Below are 26085 nucleotides of genomic sequence, written 5' to 3' on the forward strand. Positions count from 1 at the left end.
AACAAGGTGATTCCTGCAGTCAAAGTGTGGTGGCAACACCATGGGATAGAAGAAGCCACTTGGGAACCTGAGGAAGAAATGAGACGACATTATCCGCAACTCTTCTATGAATTTTAAGGTAAGCTAGTTTAAATTTCGGGACGAAATTTCTTTTAGGGGGGTAGGATGTAATGACCGGGTATTTTATGCCACGTTAGCATTTTAGTTTGAAAAGTCTTATTGTGTGTAATGGTTGAAAAGTCAAAAAGAAAAGTGTTTGGAGAACACGTGTCAATTTCGGATTGGTGAATTTCGTTTTATTGTGTCGGTCAATTAAACGAGTTGAAATTTTATGCCGTGTCAGCCTTAGGATAGAAAATTTCTTAGGATTTTAGAAATTGGAAATTTTCGGGAACGAAAAACGAAAACGAAAATGAAAAATAAATAAATTAGGATTAATTAGAATTAATTAAGAAAAATAAATAAATCAATTAAATTAAATTGATGAATAAAAAAATTGAGAAAACTAGTTTTAGATTGGTAGTAATAAATAAATTTGTGTGTAAAAAAAAAAAAAAAAAAAAAGAATTGGAAATAAAATAAAATAAAACAATTAGAATAAACAAAAGAAAAGAAAATAAAAGAAATAAAATAAATATATGCAATGGGCTTTGAATATTGGTTGTAAGGTAATGGGTTGTAAAAGAAAATAATAATAATAATAATGGATTGGGCTTAGATTTTGAGTTGGGCTTGGATGTGGGCTTAAGTGGCTGGTGGCTTTTAAAAGCCATGTGAAGTGGGCTGATTTAAAAGAAAGAGAAATGGGCTTGAGTGGGCTGATTTAAAAAGAAAAGAAATGGGCTTAAGTGGAAAAGGGAACAGTAGCAGATCCGGGAGAAAGGGGGCGGCGGCACTGTAGCAATTCTCACCTCGCCGGAGCTTTGACCGGCCGTTTGGGTGGTCAAACGACCTCCATTTTGGCTCAAATTTGGAGGGGGTGTTCTTCTCGACGAGGGGAATAATCCTACGGTGGCCAATCGTATTTTTAGCGGCTGAATTTTCAGATCTGAGGTAGGGGACCCTAACCCTAAAACTTAAATTTTTATGTTTTTCCCTTGAGAAAAAATTCTAAATATTGTCATTATGAGTTAATTAGGAATTATAGGTGTTGTATGAATTTTTCTAGAATATTTGGAATTTGTTTGGAATTTTTAGAATTTCGGGAAGTTGATTTTGATTGATAATTAATTGTTTTGAAATGTTAAAAATTATTAGATGGGTTGGAAAATTCCAAAATTTGGGTTAGATTCCAAATATAATGATTTGTGAATTTTTAGGCATTGGTTAGAATATTTTCGAAAATTTTAGGGTAAAAAGTTAGTTAATTTCGGATGTTAAAAATTATTATAATGGTGGAAAATTTTGTAAGTGTGGTAAAATTTCAAGATTTTGATATGCAAATTTTTGAATATTTGTTTGAGATATTATCGGAAATTTTAATGTGTGAAATTATTTTATTGGATTGTTGGGGAATGTTGAGATTGTTGAATTATTGAGGAACATTGGAATTGTGGCATTCATTTGCATCATGGTTGTATGAAGAAAAAAATTGTGAAAAGTGTATGAAATGGAAAAATAAAATAAAATAGTGATGAAAAGTGAAAGCCCGTGTGAGGCGAACTAAGAAGGGAGAGAGATCCCTAGGGTGAAAGACCCAAAAGTTACCCCGGGAAGACTCCGAATGGGGAGTGTATTTGGGTGCGGACGCGTATCCTTCGGTGAAAGCCCGAAAACAATAGTGCATTGTATGACTGTGTGTCACACGTTCATGTGCATCCATGTAATTGTTGAATATTATGAGATTGTGTATAATATTATATATTACACTATGCGATTGATTGATACTGTTGAATTGTTCCTTTTGTGTTGAAGTGTCATTTTCGTATTCCTTGAAACTTAGTAATCCCCTTAACCCCTTGGGTGTTAGGCACCCTACTGAGCAATGTGGAAATGCTCACCCCTTCCTTGTTATACCTTTTTAGATGCAGATATCTCTCATGAGGATCCACAGGTGGGGCAGGGAGGACTTCAGGATGCTCCTGGAGCAGCCTAGTGGAGCGTGGCATTTTTTTTGTTATTGTGTTTCTTTTTGGATTTTGGGATTTGTTTTAGTAATTATGACTCATGGATTTGTTATGAAGTTTTATTTTGATAAATTTGTTAATTGGGAACTTTTATTTTGGATTATAATGAATATTTATTTAATCTTGTTGTTTTGAGTAGTTTTGGGATATTATAGTTTATGAGAATTCTAGTGGGATTGATATAAAAAAAAAAAAAATCCAGAGTGTTTTGGTTGACTGCCAACGTGGAATAGGAGAAACCCTTAGGGTCAAACCTTTGACTTGGGGTCACGGGTCAAATTTTGGGTTGCCTGGAATTTGGGTCGTGACAGGGTGAGTTGGCCTTATCGAGGGTTTTAGAGAAACTGTATGTTTTGCTGATTCAAGAACCAATAATTTTGGTTGGAGTTGAAGAACAGGTCCAAAGGATCCAAAGCAAATTGATCAGTGCTCGTTATGACTTGACAGAGGAATCATTAATGAACATTGCCTATGATTTTGAAGATGTAATTGATGACCTTCTAATTAGATCAACTGAAAAACAAAGGAGAAGAGGACATTGGGAGAGATGGATTTTATTAATCAGAATTCACAAGAAGCTGGAATTGATGAAGTCTAAAATCTCTACTATTCTTGCCATACCAATCGTACAATGTTCTATGGAAGTTCCTGAATACTTGGAAGAAATGGAGTGGTCACCCATGTTCTCAATAGATGGTCAGAAGCTGGCAAACAGAGTTGTTTCCCCAGTGGAAGAGAAGGTATTAGCTCTGCGAGCTCTGAAGGCACTTCATCCAGATGCTAAGAAGAAAGCCAGACGGGTACTAGACAAATTCCGGTCCTTGGATGGTTTTCTGGAAGGGTAAGAATTAGTAGATTTAGACGATAGAGGAATGGCGTGGATGGAGGAGCTATCCCATTCTTCCGTGTCTGTTGTGGTTGTAATCGAGGACTTCATCAACAATAACCAACACCTCAGAATGAGAAGTTGGATTCGATCTTCTTTTGGCAAATCAAAATCTCAGCACAAGCTCGGCGTGGAGATGGACAAGGCATATGCTAAGATCCAAAATCTCTCTAAACACGAGCCTCAAAAAGACACTCAAGTTCAGGGTCAAAGGAGGAAGCTAAAGTCTACGACACGAATACTGCCACAGCCTACAACACAAGAACCTGATTTCGCCAGCTTTGCTGATGATGTACATGCAATGATGACACGGTTACTTGCAGCTGATAAGAGTTTCCGTGTGATTTCAATTATGGGTATGGAAGGCATTGGAAAGACAACCCTAGCCAAGCTGATCTTCAACAATATAGCGATTGTGGATCACTTCTCATTTCGTGCTTGGCCATCTACTACGGCTTGTTCAACTAGAGGTGATTCACGTCAGATTCTCTTAGACATAATGAAACAATTGATAATCAATAACACGAGAGTCACGAGAGGTGCATGTGCTGGCAGTGAATGCGACGAAATGATGCAGAAGCTGAAAGCTTTCTTGATTAATAACAGGTCTCTCATAGTTATGGATGAACCTCCTGATTATTATTTCTGGGACGACCTGTTAACGGTGTTTGGAGATACATCAAATGGGAGCAGAATGATTTGGATCACTCGCAAAATGAGTGTTTCTCCAAATCTTAAAACGATGATTGATCCTCACCCACTACGACTACGAGTAGATGAGGAGAGTTGGGCATTGTTTACCCACGCTCTGAAGGTAAACATACCCTCAGAAATACAAGAGCTGAAAGAGAAAATTGTAAGAAGATGTGAGGGGCTGCCACTGCTGATTGTAAAATTGGCAGAAGCACTCTCACAGAAGGATGCAACCATTGAGGAGGGTTCCGGTACACTTCAACAGCTTTGTCATGACCAAGAAAGAGTCTGGTCCAATACCCTATGCAGGATCAACAAGGATTTGTCCTTGTACATGATGAGATGTCTATTTTCTCTAACTTTGTTTCCTCATGATTATGACATCCCAGCAAGAAGATTAATAACATTCTGGGTTGCAGAGGATTTGGTACAAACAAAGGACAAGAATGAAGCTCTGGAAGACGTTACAGAGAGGTGTTTGAATCTGTTGATAGCCCAGGGAATGGTTCAAGTGACAAAGAAGCTAAAACAAGCCACAACCCTTGGAGATCATATTTATACAAGATCTGAGTTGTACCCAGGCAATGACATGATCCGTCGTCTTGTCGATCATCTTGATAGGGACGATATAACCTTTGATCATATCCATGGTGGTTAGCACACAAGTTCAACTTCTTTGATGCGTTACTATCAAGATGTCCTCTCTTTTTGGTCATTTGATACTGGAAGAAAAATTGTATCAGAAGAAGAGATAGGAAATTCTTTGGGGCGATGCATTTCTAGCAACTGGTTCCTATTGCTGTGGATGCTTGATCTTGAAAATGTATTTAAACCTAAGTTGCCCGAGACACTAGGAAAACTAACTCAACTAAGGTACCTTGGCTTGAGATCTACATTCCTTGAGAAGCTTCCCTCATCCATAAGTAAGCTGCGGAATCTTCAAACTCTAGATATAAAGCATACTAACATCAAAACTCTTCCTATTTCAATCTGCAAATTCAAACAGCTGCGACACATATACTTGAGGGAGGGCTACCGAAGTAAACTAATGCTCCGACCAAGTGCTGGTTCTCTTACAACCCTTCAGACGTTTTGTGGGCTCTTTGTAGATGAGGAGACTCCAGTAAGAGACGGCCTAAACAGGTTACACAATCTTAGAAAATTGGGATTGGTTATGTCATCTCAACCCAAGGCAATGTTATCACAAGTACAGGCAGTAACTGACTGGGTTATAAATCTAAAGCATCTCCGATCTTTAAGGGTCAAATCCATTGATGATAATAACCAGCCTTGGGATCTAGAATTGAAGCCTTTAACAGGTTACCTGAATCTTTCATGCATTTATTTGCTTGGACGGTAGAGGAATCCATCAATTGTGTCTCAATTCCCACATAGTCTCATTGACCTTACCTTATCCGAGTCAGAACTTACAGAAGATCCAATGCAGTCATTGGATAAGCTTCCCAACCTAAGAAGTCTTAAATTGTCTGCCAAATCTTATTTAGTGAAGAGAATGCATTGCTCTTTGGGAGGCTTTCCTCAGCATCGAGTTCTTAAACTATGGAAGCTAGATCAACTGGAGGAATGGAAGGTGGAGAAAGGAGCACTGCAAGCTCTTCGAGATTTGGAGATCAGGTACTCTGAAAGGACCCCAGTGCTTCCTGAAGAATTGTTAGACAGGAGTCCTTTCTTGAAGATTGATGTTAAACCTGCTCAGTAAGTTCACTACATAATCTCTTCAAAATTTTGTTTATATAACATGCTGAACATGAGATGATTGCTTAGCATAATTTATAACCTAATGCAACATTGTTTTTTTCATGCTTGATTAGGCTGTGACAAGATATATGGGGAGGAAACAATGGATGTGACTACCTGTTTGAATGTTTTGGTCTACTTTTTCATGTTGAGCTTTGCTTTTCATTTCAATGTTTTGATAGTGGAGCAGATATTCAAATTATACTCGTGGAGTTGAGTTCTAGGTTGCAACAATTAATGGAACTCATTTTGGATTAGATTTCTATCCCTTCTGCTTAGTCTATGATTGTGTCCATTAATGTTAAGTTATCATCGTGGATGCCTCAAATGCATATTGTTGTGTAGTTGTTGGCAGAATTTATAACCTGTTTGTGAACTTCATAATCAGGCCATCATGTACTCAATGGAGTTCTAGGTGTGAATGCTTTAATATTTTGTTTTGTGAGTGTATTTAGATTGATTGGAATAACCATGCAGAAAGCTAGTGGCTCTAGTTTTCTGTAAAGAAGAATCATTTCCTCTTTCAATTGATGATGTTGTTTTGATCCATTCTCTTCATGCAATAGCAAGATTGCCCGTATGGATGAAATGGAGCGTTGAATCTATATATCTGTAGCTCATTGACCCGTTGTTCCATTTAGTTCAGGTACAATCTCAAAGCTTACACCATTTTTTTTCCCTTTTAGAAGGGAAAAACCACTACAGATTGTGGTAGATTTGGGTTTTCATAATACTATCCAAATTCTTCAAAAGAAATTTTTAAAAAGTTGACAACCCATCTAATTTTTAAAAAGGTGCATTAAGAATACCAAACCGTTTGCCTTCTAGGATTGGTCATTGGAGATTTCTTGTGGAATTTATGCAAAGTCATGCGTAATTGTTGATTTGTGGTAAAAAAGAAAACTATTATTAGGTTGATTGATTTTGAAGAACCAACTGAAGAAATAATTTTGAATGAAAAACAACCGTGCTCTTTCATTACAAGAAAGTGTACAGATAATATACACATAAGATGAGAGAGAAAAAATTGAAAAGGAAAAAGGTCAATTTTGATGCCTTGATTCAAGGGATTGTGTTGGTTGATTTGGCAGTCACTATACACCCATAAGGAAAGACTCTTTGATATGGTCATACATTGAGCAAGATTGGTTTCCAACGGTAATGAGGTTAGTGATAATCCTTGAGAGCAAATTTTGGAGTTAACTACCCTAGAGATAGCTACTAAATTGGAGTTGGTCCTTAACAAGTATGCAAGGATAGTTGAGTCTATATCATCACCATGATTTGCATGATTTTTGGAATTAGCATGATTTTTAGATTTATTTCCATCATTAGTTTTACCAAATATCATACATTGCACAGTAATAAGGGCAACAATCGTATCTTGACCTCAATTTTAGCATTAAGTGTACTATCCAACTAGTTAATTATAAGTCATTACATATTAATTTGGCCTTTAGATCATGCAATTTAATCTCATATAATTGGAAGCAATGGTCACTCTACCCATTTAAAATGAGATTCATCCACCTCTACAAAACTGAAACTAAAAGTGGTCGACAAGAGTAGTGGAGGTAGAAGAGGAGGTTCTAACACTCATAAACAACATATAAGTACCTAAAAGTGTCATCAAGTTTCTAACCCAAATTTGTAAATTTAACCTCTCTCATTTTTTAATTTGAAAAATAACCTTTTTAACATAAATGTCCTTTAATACTTCAATTATTTACATGTAAGTTTTAAAATAGAATGTTATTTTAACAACAAAAAAAATGAGGACATTTTTGTCTAAAATAGTTATTTTTTAGGTTGAAAAAAAGTGAAGAATTAGATTTACCAATCGGGGATGATTCCATCCCTTCTAATCAAATAATCTTAAATAGTATCCAAACTCCTTAACAAATATGAGTGGACTTTTCATCCAACTATGGTTGGATTTCTTTGGATTTTCATGGTTATTTAAGTTTTTTATTGTGGTAGATTTGGGTTCTTATATATGAATAATAATGATTATGAGAGCCTCTTGGGACATCCCAAGGCAAGATAGGAGTAGTAGAGTTGAAGTATCAAAATTGTATGAAGATTAATAAAATAAACTTCCCACTAATCAAAGGTTTTAAGTTGGTTGAGGAGGATAGATATATTCAATTGAGCTCAAGTAAACTTTTTTAAATATTAATTTAGTCTCTTTGATGATCAATTGAATACCCATTTTTAGAAAATTTGGACATCTTTTGCCTAAGCAAAAAAAATTGGAAAAGATTGGTGAAAATTTGGGAAGTGTTCAACTAGCTGACATACCATCATGCCAAAAATGACGCTAGGATGGAGCCGCCTCAAAAAAATTGGAACCATTTTCTGATTCTTCAATACCATTTTGTGTTGAAGATGAGCCACAAATTGCTAAAAGTGACACCAAGATGGTGCCCCTTTGACATGCATGTGTAATTTTTTTATATCACAAATTTGTGTATTTTTTTTAATATGACATATTTCTGGTTAAATTTCTTTTATTGTGAGATGTGTACTATTTAGTGTAATAAAAAAAAAATATAATAGAAGTGTTTTTGAAAATTATCCTCAAAAAGTGTTTTTCATAATGGTTTTCAAAAATGTTCCCAAACAAGAGCAAAATGCCAAAAACCACGAAAATGGAAATTGCTAAATTAAAAGTTAAAGCACAACAAGGGTCCTAGAGCTATCTAGTATTCCTAGGTCACAAGCACCACAGACCTTGCGTGGCCTTGTGAAATCTTGAAATGTTCACTTATACCAAAATGGGCCATGAGAAGCCATACATGGGTGAGCAGCTCTCCTCCTCGCCTCAGCTGCTGGGCGTGCTCATTCCATCCACACTGGCTTGCAGCGTAACACAGCATCTCCACCCACACATCATCTCCCATTTCTCTTTCTCAGATATCTCCAGAAATTGCAGAGACTTAGCCAGCCTGCAGGCATCGAATAGCACAGACTTGCTTTTATCTCCTTTGACTTGCAGAGGTGGAACTTCATTGTTCACCGCAAGTAACTTTTGGCAAGCCTCGGTTCTTCCTTCCCCGACGAGCTTCTTGTCCTCCAAAAACTGTTTGGCCTCCGCACAGCTGACTTGAAATGTGATCTGTCCAATTCCATGAGGGAGCATGAAAGGGCACATGACCAGAAGTTACAACATATAGTCTGACACCATCTTGCTCATAGTTCTACAATCTGGATTTTTATCCGAGCTTGGATTTTGGTTTTGATGATCAGTACAATACAAGAGATCAGTGGCAATGTGCCAGAGAAGAATGCTCTGATCAAAGTCTTCCTCAACGCTCCAGCCAAGGTCTCCATGACAATTATATTTTTCTTTCTTGAGTACCAGATCACCCCTACCAGCACATAATTCCTTGTAATTATGTGAATTGGTATCTGAGCGTTCCTTCTTACTACCCTTTGATTTATCTGAAAGGTGCTGGAAGATCAATGCTTTTAAGTTATCAGCAACGGTCACAGAACTCTTGCAGTGATGCTTCTCTAACATTTCATAAACGTAAGAGAATCTCAGGAGTAGTCTAAGATACCACCTGATTGGCTTGTCTTTGAGGCAAAAACTCATCAGATTTTATTGTGCCATGGAATTAGACCATCTCTTGTTTGCTCGATCCATCTCATCCTTGAGGGTTTTTTTGTGCTTACTCAACCAGAGCATGGTCCAATCTGAGGAAAGTAGTACAATAATGGCATACATCTCTAGAACAATGGCTCCAACCAGCAACAAGAATGTTATAATCAGATCAATGGTCGAGTACCCATGCTTGTTAATGAGCAAGAAGGCTACGAATGTTGAGACTGTGAAAGATAAACTCACCGAGCGGAGTAGGTGGCCCCATCTACAGTAAGTCACACTTGCCTTTGTGTACAGCACATCATACATTACTGATCTTCTTTTATTCATGAAGATCAAGCTGCCAATACCTGAAAATAAGATGGGATTAATGGTTAGATCAACATAGAAGATTATCTGAAAGCCAAACGCTCATTAGAAATTAGCTGATCAGTTGGCTTACTGGTGAGCTCACCTGTAATTATCATGGTTTCTCTCTGAGTGTATCTGAGATCTGAGGATTGGAATTCAGCACTTGCAGCTTCTGCTATAAAGAAACACCAACTGCCAAACTGTTATGCTAGGAAAAAGAGCTTAAAACTTCCCTGCTTTGAATTCATTTCATTTAAGGGGTACATATGGATAACAGAAGCTATAATTGATCAAGAAATCTATAGTTTCTCTAGCCCATATTTTCTGCTCTGAGAACCCTTGACCTTGAGTTTATGGTTTTTGAAAGTTTGAAGGAAAGAAGATAGGGAGAAAAAAAAGAAGAAATATTATTATTCATGAAAATTGTCCAGGAATACACTTCGTCACAATTTGTTTAACTTTTTTTAAGGAATATGAAGAAGAATTCCTCTCTAGATATAGCATCAAAATATAATAAAATCATTTTTCTTAAAAAAAAAAAAATCATTTGCTTAATACTTTTCGATGATCAAATATAATTTAAATCAACAACCCATGTCTTGTATGAATCATTCGTTTTGAAATAACATATATCTTTGATCTAGTTGAGATATGATCATGTGAATTTGAGTACTTAATTATTGACTTAATAACATTATCAATTCAGGCACATTTGAATACTTACAAATACTTGAAGAAATATTGTATTTTGAAGACCTTTTTATTTTTAGTTTTTTGGACCAAAGAAATTAAGTTTATACATCATAGAAAATAGATAAACTAAAGTACTAAATTTGACAAGTGAAAGACCCGCCAAAAGTTGCTGAAAAATTAAAGTTAATAATAATTTGATTGAACTTGGGTAGGAATTTATTTAAATTATTCTTAATTAATAATTCATAAATAATTATTGTTATTTTGGATGCAAATTAACACTCTGCACATAGATTTTCTTATCTAGCCAAGTTTTTATTGTAAAAGATAGAATTTTGTGTGATTTTATTTACTAATATAAGAGATATTTTTGCATTATGTTTCCATAACGAGAGTCAAATCTTAGACAATATTTAAAAGAATTATAAATAATAATCCATGTGCTCCATGCATGGACTTTCAAATGACACCTAGCTAATGTTATGGTATCAATTGGAATAGTTAATTGTTTGATAATAAGCATTATCAATCATGTGATGATATTTAAAAGAATAGCATTGGTGAAGGATGATTGAATCATGTGAATGATATATATTTGATTGAATCATATATACTTTATATATGAAGGGGTCGTTGTTCCTAAAAAAATTAAGGTCTCATCTTCTTGGACCTTTTCTTCTTTGTATATTTTATTAATCTAGGATATGTGTCACTCTATGATTAATATCTAGAGTTCATGTTCTAGACAAGATCCTAGGAACGGGGTTTTCTGCAGAATACGAACTCACAAGGCTCATGCTCAAAAGAACGCGGAGATCAAACCATGTGATAGGCCCTTCGCATGGCTTTCATGATTTTAATATTGCACTTTTATGGTTTTTGTGTGGCAAACTCAAGGTTTTTCAAAATTTTTCAATCAAATCCTGTAAAAATTAAATATCAATATTATAAATAAATAATCTTCTACCATAACTCATAGAAGTGGATGCCCATACAAAAGCAGCTATCCACCGTCACCCATTTATGAACCCATAAATATACCATATGTTGCATGCATAGGCTTAATTTAATATAGCTATGGTGTGAATTGGAATAGTCATCAATGGGCAGGTTACCTTTAAATGAATAAACTTAATATAATAGAGTTGTGTTATGAATTAAAATGATTAATTGCTCACTATATCATTTTTAGTGGATGATGTCTAATGAATAATGTTAGAGACTAGATTCAAGTCAGTATTACTCTTAGCATTCATTTGAACACTTTCTGTTTGTTGTTTTTTTTAATTAAAAACTTTCATATAAATGTAGAACATCTTATATAAAAAGATATATAAATTTTATTTTATGTGTTTAAAAATTGTTTTAAAAATTTTTTAATTTGAGATAGTAAAATTTTTTAATACCTTAATTTTTTTAAATAGATTTTAAAATTATTATTTTTAATATTAACGAGATTTAAAAAATATATGAGTTGTATATAAGAGATATGGGTGAGTCGTTTGTGTATAATTACTATCGAGATTGAGGGAGAAAATATGGGTAGGAGATTAGCAAAGAATACAGGTAGTGATAGCTAAAAAAAAAAAACTACAGGGTCAATGGGTTTTCCTTTCATATGTATATAAGAAATTAATGTGTTAGTTTAAAAGGAATCAACTCATGAAGACTTTTGTCTAATATTTTATATATTTGTGTTGTTGAGTTGCCATTAATTACATAGTAATCTATTTGTAGTGCTATGCTGTGAATCCAACTACATATATTAAATGGATGGGTTAAAATCATAAGACATGTGAAGGTGTTTGAAAAGAGGAACCCATGATGTATTTACTGTATGAAGGGATTGTTATTCCCAAAAAGGTGCCCTCTTTTAGAACACTTGATATAGATTTCATATTCTTCTAGACATCCCTCTTCTCACATGGCTCTTACTCCAAAGAGCATGAGCTTTGAATTTAGCCTCTTCACATGGCTCAAAAATAGACGTAAGTCCTAAAAATTCAAAACGTAACTGAAATTGAAATTTAATTATTGAATTGAAACATAAAATTTTTACTAGTGTAATATCCATACATTTTATACCATTAATATTCCAAAAGAATTGAATTGAGAATGACATAATATGTATTCAACATATACTAAAAGAAGTTCTTGAATATTATGGTATGTTTGGGAACTGTTTTTTAAAACAATTTTTTATTCTCCAGAACAAAAAATACGTTTGACAATTAAAAAATGTTTTTTGTTTGACAATCAAATACAGAAAATATGGTGTTTTTAAATAATATCTTTTAACATTTTTCTATTTTTGCACTTGTTTTCTGAAAATTGATTTAAGAAATAATTATACAAATATATAGAATAATTAAAAATAAAATAGGAGATATAAAAATTATTTTAAAAACATATTTAAAAATAAGTTAAAAACATTTTAGGATTTCAAACAAACTTCTATTCTACAAAAATTATAGAACAGTTTTTAAAACTATTTTTTAAAATTGTTTTTTAAAGCGGTTACCAAACTAACACTTAATCACTCTTATCTTTATTCAAAACATATATTAGTACCATCCAACTAATTAAACAAAATGTGCACCAAGGCATAAAAGTTTCAAATCCTATAAAAATTAAAAATCAATATTATAAATAAATAATTTTCTGCCATAACTAATAGGAATGGATGCCCATACAAGAGCAATATCCACCTGTCACCCATTCATGAACCCATGGAACACCATGTGCTGCATGCATAGGCTTAATTTAATAGAGCTACGGTGTGAACTGAAATAGTTATTGTTTACTTGTTAGTGTTATTACTGGGCATCTGATAAAATGTCAACGCCAATCCATGTGCTTCACAGTTTTCCAAGGGCATTTAAATGAATGAAAAGAGGATAATAGCATATAAGAAACCCATACCTATACATCAATGGATGTGCTTCTTTATATATTGGATGATATAGTTTCTTTCAGGAATAGTTCTCAATATGCTTTGGCAATGAGAGTTGAGAGGGGATTTTGTGTTTGAATGATGTATAAGATTTACATAACCCTAGCTAGGTGCAGATGATCAAGCTCAAGCCAATGCTCTTCTTTTAATTGCTTGTCTCGAGCTGAGGCTGTGCTCTCCCAGGCTCAGGATCTGCTCCCTAGTTTCATCCATTCACACCAGGTAATTAAGCTGCCTGCTCATCACTTCTTCTCGCCCATCAGTCTATGTATGATCCTTGCGGAATGTGATTGTCAAACAATAGAAAGTACATTTTCTTTTTCTTTTTTTCGTTTTTTTTTTCTTGTTTTATTTTTTTTTCAAAACAGCTTATACAGTTAGAAACCAACTATATGAAAAAAAATATGTTCATGTCAGATCTGATAAAAATCTTAATTTTATTATCATAAACAGGTTGGATTAATGTTTTGAGCTTTCTCAAATTTTTTTAGACAATTTATACCAATAAATGCACAAATGTTATGGGTGAATTTATTTCTTCAACTTGAGTCACATTAATTTATATATTTAGGTTATGTTTGGGTCTCAAAAAATTTGAGGAAAAATGTTAAGAAAAGAAAATAGAAAAGAAAAGTAGAAGGAAAAAAAAAAAATCGAAGGAAAATAAAAGATAGTTTTAAAGTCAATAAATTATTTTTATATACTTCTTTAAATTTATTTCACTTTTTTCCTTCTATTATATAAAAATAAAATAACTTTAAAATTATATAAATTTATAATTAATTTTAATTATATTTGATTTTCTTTAGAAAACAATTTTTTTTTTTAACTTTTTTTTCTTTTCTTAGTGCTTTCTGAAAATCAAACATAGTCTTAGAGTATGGAATGAATGGAAACATCTTCATTTAATAATCTATACCTATGAATACCCACACATTTAGTCATCCTTCGTACATTGGCAGTGAGGAGAGGGATTTTTCTATGAGGGATTTCTCTATGTGAGTTAAATAATCAATCATTTACTTAGTAGCATTAATTATTAGTGGGTCATATTTAAATGAATATTGTATGAATTAGAATAATTAATTATTTACTTAATAGTATTATCAATGAATGATAGTATTTAATTGAAGAGTCTTCTCCCTCATTTTTAATCAATAGTCTTAGGTTATATTTGGTTCTCAAAAAATACTAATTAAAGAAAGAAAAAATACAATACTAAGAAGAAAAAAAATTATGTTCTCATGTTTATTTTTATTATAAAAAAATCAAAGACAATCTAACATAATTAAAATTAGTTCAAAACCTATGGATTTTTTAATTATCTAATATTTACATCGAAGAATTAAAATAACTGAAATAAATGCAAAATCGTGAATAAAAATAATTTATTGGCTTTAAATCTATTTTTATTTTCTTCCACTTTTCCTTTCTTTTTATTTTTCCTCTTTGTATTATTTCCTCTATATTTTCCCTCAAGTTTTATAGGAGCCAAATATAGCCCTAGTTTATTAGAGTTTTGGTTTGAATTTGTATATTAATTAGAGAAGTGAATTTGATTAAAACACTTATATATGTAGCTTATTGATGCTTCCGTTAAAAACTTTTTTGAAAAAATGCTTAGTGTTAGCTTAGATAAAAATAGAGATTTCTATTTAAAAATAGAGTATCTTGTATAATATATGTATAGATTTATCTAGTGTCTTGAAAAATTATGTTCAAATTTTAAAATTTGAGGCACTAAAATTTTTGTGATACCTCAAAATTTTAAACAATTCTTAAAATTATTATATTTTCGATGTAAGTTTTTAAAAGTCCTTATATTTTATATAAAATTATTACTAGTTTTTTAAATTGAAAAAAAAATAGAAAATAGAAAGTATATCCAAACTAACACTTGGTGTTTAGATATAAACTAAATACATATTTAGATATTATTTTAATAATATATTATATAATTAAAAACCGATTGTTGGAAAAATAACCTATCAATTGATTATTTAGAAATCACTTCAAGTGATTATTTAGAACATTTTCATTTTAGCACTTTATTTAATCATGTATCCAAATATTACCTTAATTAGGAGCATTATCAATGGTCATATTTAGATGAATAGTCTTATGGGTAATTCTTAAATGAATAGTCTTAATCTAATATATAGACTTTTGTCATCCCTCTAATGGTTAAGGATATTTTTCACCCTCCAATCATTTTCCTAAGGATAAGAATCATAAGATTTCAAGATTTCATTTAGCATTCTTTTTTCTTTTCTTTTCTTCCATTAATTGTGTGGCAATTGTAGTTCTCATCACCTCCCTTTGTTCTAACCATATAGCTTAAGAATAAAAATTTCCGATTGTTCATGCTTACACAGAAAACCAAAATCTACATATGTTGATAATTATTAAGCTATGTTCTAGTGAAGAATTGTGTGATAATATTTTGTTCCTTTCCCTACAGAAGAAAATGTCGAATGGAAACTACACCGGGGAGATGCATTTGGAGGCGTTGAGGATGTTGGAGGAAGGAAGAAATGAAGAAGCTAGGGAGATCTTAAGGAAGCTCGAAAACACACGAGGGGTGGCTGAGTTGGCCGTATCGAGGGTTATAGAGAAACTCAATGTCGTGCTGATTCAAGAACCAGGAGTTTTGGTTGGAGTTGAAAAAGAGGTTCAATGGATCCAAAGGGGATTGATGTGTTTTGGGGTTATTCATGGCTATGACTTCACAGAGAAATTAATGGACGCTGCCTATGATTTTGAAGATGTGATTGATGACCTTGTACTTAGATCAGCAGCAAAACAAAGGAGAGGAGGCAACTGGGAGAGATGCATTTTAGTAATCAGAATTCACAAGAAGCTGGAAATGATCAAGTCTAAAATCCTTTATCTTTTTCGTGCCCAAGCACCTGTACCAATGTCTTCAAGAACTTCTAAATTCTTGGAAGAAATGGAGTGGTCACCCTTGTTCTCAATACCTAGTCAGAACCTGGAAGACACAGTTGTTTCCCCAGTGAAAGAGAAGCTATCAGCTGTGCTAGATCTGAAGGCACTTCATCCCGATACTAAGAAGAAGTCCAGGCGGGTACTAGATGAATTGGAGTCGCTGAGTAGTTTTCTGAAAGGCTTAGAATTAGTATGTTTGGATGATAAAGCAGTGGTCTGGATGGAGAAGTTGTCCGATGTTTCTCTTTCTGCTGTGGTTGGAATTGAGGACTTCATCAACAATAACCAACAGCTCAGAAAGAAAAGTTGGATGGGATCTCCTCTTGGAAAATCCAAATCTCAGCATGATTTTGGCATGAAGATGGACCAAATATATGCTAAGATCCAAGAACTCTCGATTTCCAAGCCTGAGAAAGCCACCCAAGTACAGGGTCAAAGTAGAGAGTTCATAAAATCTGAAAAGCACATACCGCCACAGCAAACAACACAAAATCCTCATCTCGCTAGCTTTGATGATGATGTCCATGCAATGATGACACGACTACTTGCAGCTGATAAGAGTTTCCGTGTGATTCCAATTATGGGTATGGAAGGCATTGGAAAGACAACCCTGGCAAAGTTGATCTTCCACAATAAAGCTGTTGTGGATCACTTCCCATTCCGTGCTTGGCCATCTACAACTGCTTCTTCAACCATAGGTGATTCACGTCAGATTCTCCTAGACATAATAAAACAATTGATGAACTACAAGATGAGAGTCACGAGAGATGCAGTGGCTTCCAGTGAACAGGAAGAAATGATGCAGAAGCTGAAAGCCTTCTTGATTAATAACAGGTCTCTCATAGTTATGGATGATCCTTCTGATTTCTATTACTGGGACGGCTTGTTAAGAGTGCTTGCAGATACATCAAACGGGAGCAGAATGATTTGGATCACTCGCAAAATGAGTCTTCCTCCAAATCTTAAAACGAGGAGTGATCCTCACCCATTGCGACTACGAGCAGATGAGGAGAGTTGGGCATTGTTTACCCATGCTCTGAAGGTAAGAATACCCTCAGAACTGCAAGAGCTGAAAGAGAGAATTGTCAGAAGATGTGGAGGGCTGCCACTCCTGATCGTAAAATTGGCAGAAGCACTCTCGCAGAAGGATGCAACCATTGAGGAGTGGTCTAGAGCACTTCAACAGCTTTGTCATGACCAAGAAAAAGTCTGGTCCAATACCCTCTGCAGGATCTACAAGGATTTGTCCTTGCACATGAGGAGATGTCTATTTTCTCTAACTTTATTTCCTCATGACTCTGATACCCCAACAAGAAGATTAATAACATTGTGGGTTGCAGAGGATTTGGTGCAAACAGAAGGCAACAATGAAGCTCCGGAAGATGTTGCAGAGAGTTGTTTGGATCTGTTGATCGCCCAGGGAATGGTTCAACTGTCAAAGAAGAAGCTTAATGGGAATGTTAAAACTGTTCGCCTGCCTGATGCCCTAACACAATACTGGTTATCCAAAGCTCAGCAAGCCAGAGCTCTTGGAGATCATAATTACACAAGATCTGAGTTGTTCCCTGGCAATCACATGATCCGTCGTCTTGTCGATCATCTTGATAGGGACGATATAACCTTTGATCATATCCATGGCGGTTGCAACACAAGTTCAACTTCTTTGACACATTACTATCAAGATGTCCTCTCATTTCGGTCATTTGATACTCGAAGAAAAATTGAATCAGAAGAAGAGATAGGAAATTTTTTGGGACGATGCATTTCTAGCAATTGCTTCCTATTTCTGTGGGTGCTTGATCTTGAAAATGTATTTAAACCTAAGTTGCCCGAGGCACTAGGAGAACTAACTCGACTAAGGTACCTTGGCTTGAGATCTACTTTCCTTGAGAAGCTTCCCTCATCCATAAGCAAATTGCGGAATCTTCAAACGCTAGATATAAAGCATACCAACATCAGCATTCTTCCTAATTCAATCTGGAAGTTGCAACAGCTACGACACTTATACTTTAGTGAGGGTTATCGAAGTAAACTTAAGCCCCAACCAAGTATTGGTTCTCTTACAACCCTTCAGACATTGTGTGGGCTCTTTGTAGATGAGGAGACTCCAATAAAAGATGGCCTAAACAGGTTACTCAATCTTAGAAAATTGGGATTGGCTATGTCATCTCGACCGAAGGCAATGTCAACACAAGTACAGGCAGTAACAGACTGGGTTCTGAATCTAAAGCATCTCCGATCTTTAAGGATCAAATCCATTGATGACAATAACCAGCCTGGGGATCTAGAATTGAAGCCTTTAACAGGTCACCTGAATCTTTCATGCATTTTTTTGTTTGGACGGTTGAGGAATCCATCAATTGTGTCTCAATTCCCGCCTAGTCTCATCGACCTTACCTTATCTGGATCAGAACTTACAGAAGATCCAATGCAGTCACTGAATAAGCTTCCCAACCTAAGAAGTCTTAAATTGTTTGCCAAATCTTATTTAGGGAAGAGCATGCATTGCTCTTTGGGAGGCTTTCCTCAGCTTCGAGTTCTTAAACTATGGAAGCTAGATCAAGTGGAGGACTGGAAGGTGGAGAAAGGAGCACTGCAAGCTCTACGAGATTTGGAGATCAGGTACTCTGAAAGGACCCCAATCCTTCCTGAAGAATTGTTAGACAGGAGTCCTTTCTTGAAGATTGATGTTAAACTTGCTCAGTAAGTTCACTACATAATCTCTTCAAAATTTTGTTTATATAACATGCTTAACATGAGATGATTGCTTAGCAGAATTTATAACCTGATGCAACATTGTTTTTTGCATGCTTGATTAGGCTGTGACAAGATATATGGGGAGGAAACAATGGATGCGACTACCTGTTTGAATGTTTTGGTCTACTTCTTCATGTTGAGCTTTGCTTTTCATTTCAATGTTTTGATATTGGAGCAGATATTCAAATTATACTCGTGGAGGTGAGTTCTAAGTTACAACAAGTAATGGAGCTCATTTCGGATTGGATTTCTATCCCTTCTGCTCAGTCTACGGTTGTATCCATTAATGTTAAGTTATCATCTTGGATGCCTCAAATGCATATTGTCGTGTAGTTGTTGGTAGAATTTATAACCTTTGTTTGTGAACTTCATAATCAGGCCATCATGTACTCAATGGAGTTCTAGGTTTGAATGTTTTAATATTTTGTTTTGTGAGTATTTAGATTGATTGGAATAACCATGCAGAAAGCTAGTGGCTCTAGTTTTCCGTGGAGAATAATTTCCTCTTTCAATTGATGATATTATTTTGATCTTGTATATATTGAGTGTCTTCATTTTTCTTTTATAAGAAACCAAGATGCAGTAGGAATACCAAACCGTTTGCCTTGTAGGATTGGTCATTGGTGATTGCCTGTGGAATTTAAGCAAAGTCATGCATAATTGTTGATTTGTGGTAAAAAAGAAAACTATTATCAGGTTGATTGATTTTGAAGAACCAAATGAAGAAATAATTTTGAATGAAAAACAACCGTGCTCTTTCATTACAAGAAAGTGTGCAGATAATATATATATATAAGATGAGAGAAAAAAAATTGAAAAGGAAAAAAATCAATTTTGATGCCTTGATTCATGAGATTGTGTTGGTTGATTTGGCAGCCACTATACACCCATAAGGAGGACTCTTTGATATGGCCATACATTGTGCAAGATTGGTTTCCAACAGTAATGAGGTTAGAGATAATCCTTGAGAGCAAATTTTGGAGTTAACTAGCCTAGAGATGGCTACTAAATTGGAGTTGGTCCTTAACAAGTATGCAAGGATAGCTGAGTCTGTATCATCACCATGATTTGCATGATTTTTGGAATTAGCATGATTTGTAGAATTATTTCCATCATTAGTTTTACCAAATATCATATATTGCATAGTAATGAGGGCAACAGTCGTATCTTGAGTTCAATTTTAGTATTAAGCGTACTCTCCAACTAGTTAATTATAAGTAATTATCTCGTACATTCTCAATTTTCTCACGTTTTTCATTTAGTCCTGAATGTTTACAACTATTTTCATGAATAATGATGGTTATGGGAACCTTTTGGGAGATGGGGGGTAAGAGTGGAATATGAGCCTAAAGTATCAAAGTTTCATGAAGATTGATGATATAATCATATTTCCTTTTTTTAAAAAAAAAAAAAAGATCTTGACGTACTCTTTCAGAATCAATCTCATCAATTTTTAGAAGAATTGGACATTGTTAATTTGTCTATGCAAAAACAAAAACAATAATAATAATAATAATAATAATAATATATCACAAAATATATATTGATGAAAATAAGAAAAGCTGAAGAAGGCAACATACCATTTTCTCATTCCTCGGCACCATGTGTTAAAAACGAGTTACAAACTGCCAAAACTGGCACTAGGATCGCACCACCTTACCCTTGATCATTTCATGTTACCACTCCAGGATAGCACAAACCCACCAATTTTGGACCTTTCATAGCCCACCATAGGATCTCCCATCCTTTTTTATGGATCCGCATAGTATACAACATATGACACAATATTGAAGCACCTGTAAAAAGCCATTTTGCAATTGATAAGAGGATTTCTTGGAGAGCCTTGAACAGCTTGGAGGAAGGAGAATTGGTTGCTATTGAAGCTTGTGTTGCCACCCCTTTTTACCTACTATTTTGCACATTTTACTTGTATTGTATTTTATTACACTCATTTTCTTTGATTATATTTGGATGTATTTACTTTTAAGGTTTGGCTTAATACATTATTGAAGTTGAATCTTAGATTTCAATGACTATTTTCTCGTGCTTTTGTTTTTCACTTTAATTCCATTTTCATGTTTTTGGAGTAGTGGTTTAGGTTAAGAATTAATAAGGATTTCTTAGAACCTCCCTTGTACCTATGAAATTACCCTTATTTTTTTTGTTATTAATGATATATTCCACTTGTAAGTTGGATCTTTCTATTTTCAATAAGAATATCATGCCTTGATGCTTAGGAAATGAAGTGTAAAGGGCCCCTTTGAGGGTATCTCAAGTTCTTAATAGTTGAAGTGTAAAGGGCCCCTTTTAATACAAATAAATTCTTTCAAAAATTTTTAAAATTGTGTCGTGTCATTTGAAATTAATTTTTTTTCTTATTAACCTCATAAATCAATTTGTGCCTTTTTTTTTTTTTGTTTATTCTTGTAATTTGATGTTTACTATGACTTGTATATATTTCTTTCTATTATTCTTTCTCCCGGTATCTCTGATTAATTAGTTAATTGTTATATTCTCTTAGTTCATTTAGTAGAGACCATAGATACGCGGGCTTAGAGGATGCTGTGCTTAAATGCATATTGTTGTGTAGTTGTTAGTAGAACTTGTAACTTGTGGTTGTGAACTTCATAATGAGTCCATCATGTACTTGATGGAGTTCTGAGTGTGAAATATGTTTTTGAGTTTTACTTTTTGATTGTATTTGGGTGTGATCTTTATAGCAGAATAACATGCAGATGCTAGTGGGCTCTAGTTTTCTACAAAGAAAAATTATTTCCTCTTTCAGTTGATGATGTTGTTTTTATATCTTAAGTAGTTTGCTGCATACATATTGAGCAAATAACATATATCACTGTTCTTTTCATGCAAATAGCAAGCACAAGAAACACATAATTTATTGGAAAGATTGCCCATATAGACGGGGGAGAGTAAGATTGATTCACTCTCAACAAGCAGATCGATTATCCTCCACCTCTGTTGGAATCTTTATACCTATAACTTATGTTGTGATTATAGCCCATCATCCCCACTAGTTGATACATTTGGTCTAAATACAGTCTCAAAGCTTACACCATCCTTTTTCCTACTAGAAGAGAAAGAAGCACTACAGATTAATTTGGCCTTTTGATCATGCTATTTAATCTCATATAATTGGAAGCAATGACCATTCAACCCATTTAAAATGAGATTTATCCACCTTTGCAAAACTAAAACTAAGAGTGCATTCGAAAAGTGTTTTTAATCGAAGCATTTTCTTTGAAAATATTGTTAAGAGAATCACCTATCAAATGTTTCTCTATAAAATACTATGAGTGATATTAATATTAATTCTATTAATAATATAATTAATTATTATTAGCATTTTTAATTAATATATCCATATTGTGATGATGGTTTTTTTCTATTATTATAATATCTTATATTATTTTTGTAATTCATAATAATTTTAAAATATTTGTTTATATATGAAGTGTATTTATGTTTTTTTTTTTATAAAAAACCTAAATACATCGCGAATACTGAAAAGTTGATTGTGAGGTTGACCATTAGATATTAGTCATTAATGTTCTACAAGTGACACAAGAGTGTACTTGTGTTGAAAAAACTAATAAAAGTTGAGTTGATTGATGCATGTCATACATTGCATTCTAAACTTAGTTTTAGCATTAAACACACCCTCTATAAAACTTAATTATATGTAACCTTACATATATATGCTCAATTTTGTCACATATTTCATTTACTTCTTGATTTTTACAACTATTTTTATGAATAATAAGGATTATCATAGACTCTTGGAACATCCTAGGGCAAGATAAAAGTATGAGTAGAGTTAAAATATCAAAGTTGAATGAAGATTAATAAAATAAACTTCCCATTAATCAAAGGTTTTAGGTTGGTTGAGGAGGTTAGATATATTCAAATGACCTCGAATAAACCTTTTTAAAATTTAGACTATTTGAAGACCAATTCACCATTTTGTAGAAAATTTGGATGTCTTTTGCTTAAGCAAAAAAATTGGAAAAGATTGACGAAAATTTGAAAAGTATTCAATGAGTCGACATACCATCATGCCAAAAATGAGGTTAGGATGGAGCCACCTCAAAAAAATTGGAACCATTTTCTGATTCTTAAACACCATTTTGTGTTGAAGATGAGCCACAAATTGCTAAAAGTGACACAAGGATGGTGTCCCCTTATTTTGACACGCATGTCTAATTTTTTTATATCACAAATTTGTGTTGCCATAAAAAAGATTGTAGAAGTGTTCTTGAAAATTATTCCCATAAAGTGTTTTTCATAATGGTTTTCGAAAATGTTTCCAAACAAGTACAAACTGCCAGAAACCATTAAAATAAAAATTGCTAAATTAAAAGTTGAAGCACAACAAGGGTCCCAGAGCTATCAAGTATTCCTAAGTCACAACCACCACAGACCTTGCGTGGCCTTGTGAAATCTTGAAATGTTCACTTATACCAAAATGGGCCATGAGAAGCCACACATGGGTGAGCAGCTCTCCTCCTCGCCTCAGCTGCTTGGCGTGCTGATTCCATCCACACTGGCTTGCAGCATAACACAGCATCTCCACCCACACATCACACATCATCTCCCATTTCTCTTTCTCAGTTATCTCCAGGGATTGCAGAGACTTAGCCAGCCTGCAGGCTTCGAATAGCATGGACTTGCTTTTATCTCCTTCCACTTGCAGAGGTGGAACTTCAGTGTTCACCTCAAGTAACTTTTGGCAAGCCTCGGTTCTTCCTTCTATGATGGCTTTGTCCTTAAAAAACTGAATGCCCTCAGCGCGGCTGTCTCGAAATCTCATATGTCCAATTCCATCAGGAAGCATGGAAGGGCGCATGACCAAAAGATACAACATGTAGTCTGACACCAACTTGCACATAGCTTTATAATCTGGACATTTATCCAAGCTTGGATTTTGGTCTTGATTATCGGTATGATACAAGAGATCAGTGGCAATGTGCCAGAGAAGAATGCTCTGTTCGAAGTCTTCCTCAACGCTCCAGCCAAGGATACTATGACAATTATATTTCTCTTTCTTGAGTACCAGATCCCCCCTACCTGCACATAATTGCTTATAAATTGCATTGGCATCTGATTGTTCCTTAGCACTATTTGATTTATCTGAAAGGTGTTCAAAGATAAATTCTTTCAAATCATTCAATATTTCCAAATCAGTGGAAACAGTCACAGAAGTCTTGTAGCTATGCTCCTCCAACATTTCATAAACACGAGAGAATCTCCAGAGAATTCCTTCATGTTGACCAAGGCGATACTTCTTCAACATTTCACAAATGTAAGGCAATCTCTGGACTGGTCCAAGATACTTGATTGGCTTCTCTTTGAGGCAGAGACTTAGTAGATTGTATTGTGCCATGGAATTAGACCATCTCTTGTTTGCTCGATCCATCTTAACCCTATCCTTGAGGGGTTTTTTGTGCTTACTCAACCAGAGCATGGTCCAATCGGAGGAAAGTAGTATAATAATGGCATACATCTCTAGAACAATTGCACCAACCAGCAACAATAATGTTATAATCAAATCAATGGTCGCGTACTCTTGCTTGTTAATGAGCAAGAAGGCTATGGATGTTGAGACTGTGAAAGATAAACTCACTGCGCGGAGTAGGTGGCCCCATCTACAATAAGTCACACTTGCCTTTGTATAGAGCACATCATACATGAATCCAAGCTCAACTTCAATCACTACAAAAGCTTTCTCCCAAGTTGTATTGTGGAAGAACGATTGGCTGTCCTTGCGATCTTGGAAAGTGAGAATGAGATCTGCAAATAATCGCTTGAAAGTCATGAACAAGGCATAACCAACTTGGAGAATTTCTTCATCTGGATCCAAGCAATTCACTTTGGTAGAAGGCTCAGCCACTGGTTCGAATGAAACATTAAATCCCTGGGACTTTTGCAGAGTAAACTCGCCGAGGATTTTGGCATAATTAGGCCCAGGGTCAGGACGAGGGAGCATGGCCTCCCTAAACTGACTGCTGCTTGCAGACCTTAGAGCCCAGGTCCTCTCCCCATACTTGATGAGTCCAGCCACGAACATTGGGATGGCCAGAATATTAAGGGGCATGCCCTCCCAAGACCTAAGAAAGACATAAAATGCCCCTCCAAACTGGACGACTAGCCCCAGCAAGTGTCTTAACCATAATTCATTATCTTCCATTGAGTAGGCTGTAATGGTGTCCGGGCCGCCAAGGTGAAGCAGTAGAAACGGTGCCCAAAATGCCCTTATGATATTGGTTTGTTGCAATGAGTCGTCTTCAGAATCTCCTTGGCTGTTGGAGAGGACGCCAATACAAACTGCTGCAATCCAATCTGCAGCTAAGTAAGTAAGCCAAAGGATGACTCTGATCCACTTTGAAGGTATATACTTCCTCCGATTGCCTAACAGTATGAGCACAATCTGTAAGAAGAGGCTAATTAAAACCAATACCCGGACTTCCCATTCATTCCAAAGTTTTGTCACGCTTTGGGGCAATATTTTCATTACTGATCTTCTTTTATTCATGAAGATCAAGCTGCCAATACCTGAAAATAAAATGGGGTTAATGTGTTAGATCAATATAGAAGATTATCTGAAAGCCAAACGATCATTAGACAATGGCTGATCAGCTGGCTTACTGGTGAGCTCACCTGTAATTGGCATGGTTTCTCTGAGTGTATCTAAGATCTGGGGATTGGAATTCAACACTTGCAGCTTCTGCTATAAAGAAACACCAACTGCCAAACTTCCCTGCTTTGACTCATTTCATTTAAGGGGTACACATGGATAACACAAGCTATGATTGATCAAGAAATCTATATAGTTTCCCTAGCCCATATTTTCTGCTCTGACAACCCTTGACCTTGAGTTTATTATTTCTGAAAGTTTAAAGGAAAGAAGATAGGGGGAAAAAAATAGAAGAAATATAAATTTTTTCTTGCTTATAATTCATGAAAACTGTCTAGGACTACACTTCCACAAATTTTGTCCACTTCTTTTAAGGAATATGAAGAAGAATTCCTCTCTATTTTGTTAGTTTCCTTACTTTTATCTATGGCATCCAAATATAATAAAATCAATTTTCTTAAAAAAAATAAAAATCTTATCCTTAATGCTTTCCAATAACTAAAAATAATTTAAACCGACAAGCCATGTCTTGTATGTATCATTCACTTTTAAATAGGTGTGATCATGTGAATTAAAGTATTGATAGGTGAAGGAACATTGAATCATGTGAATGATATACTTTTCTATTTTTCATTTGTTTAATGAATGAATCATGTGAGTGATATA

At 34.6% G+C, this 26085-nt stretch overlaps 3 protein-coding genes across 3 annotated transcripts in view; 1 reads left to right on the forward strand and 2 right to left on the reverse strand.

The window, feature by feature from the left end:
- LOC117914223 overlaps positions 1–9827 on the reverse strand; it is a 71524-nt gene extending 61697 nt beyond the window's left edge. The window contains exon 1 of the mRNA XM_034829459.1: positions 9525–9827. Coding sequence (XP_034685350.1) covers positions 9525–9537 — 13 coding nt within the window. The 5' untranslated portion in view covers positions 9538–9827. The remainder of the gene's footprint in view (positions 1–9524) is intronic.
- A 3220-nt stretch (positions 9828–13047) lies between these two features.
- On the forward strand, positions 13048–19190 carry LOC117914221 (putative inactive disease susceptibility protein LOV1). The gene is made up of 3 exons (XM_034829456.1): positions 13048–13289; positions 15529–18716; positions 18833–19190. The coding sequence occupies exons 2-3, from the start codon at positions 15535–15537 to the stop codon at positions 18837–18839; spliced, it is 3189 nt and encodes a 1062-aa protein (XP_034685347.1). The 5' UTR covers positions 13048–13289; positions 15529–15534; the 3' UTR covers positions 18840–19190.
- Positions 19191–23056: 3866 nt separating this feature from the next.
- LOC117914222 lies at positions 23057–25552 on the reverse strand. Its single transcript, XM_034829457.1, has 2 exons — positions 25443–25552; positions 23057–25337 (listed from the first exon to the last, which is right to left on the reverse strand). The coding sequence occupies exons 1-2, from the start codon at positions 25453–25455 to the stop codon at positions 23185–23187; spliced, it is 2166 nt and encodes a 721-aa protein (XP_034685348.1). The 5' UTR covers positions 25456–25552; the 3' UTR covers positions 23057–23184.
- Positions 25553–26085: the final 533 nt, after the last annotated feature.

Source organism: Vitis riparia, chromosome 5 (assembly GCF_004353265.1).
Source record: "Vitis riparia cultivar Riparia Gloire de Montpellier isolate 1030 chromosome 5, EGFV_Vit.rip_1.0, whole genome shotgun sequence".
NCBI lineage: Eukaryota > Viridiplantae > Streptophyta > Magnoliopsida > Vitales > Vitaceae > Vitis > Vitis riparia.

Excerpts from the sequence above, each read along its gene's own strand:
- LOC117914221 (XM_034829456.1), top strand. The coding sequence starts at position 15,535 with ATGTCGAATGGAAACTACACCGGGGAGATGCATTTGGAGGCGTTGAGG.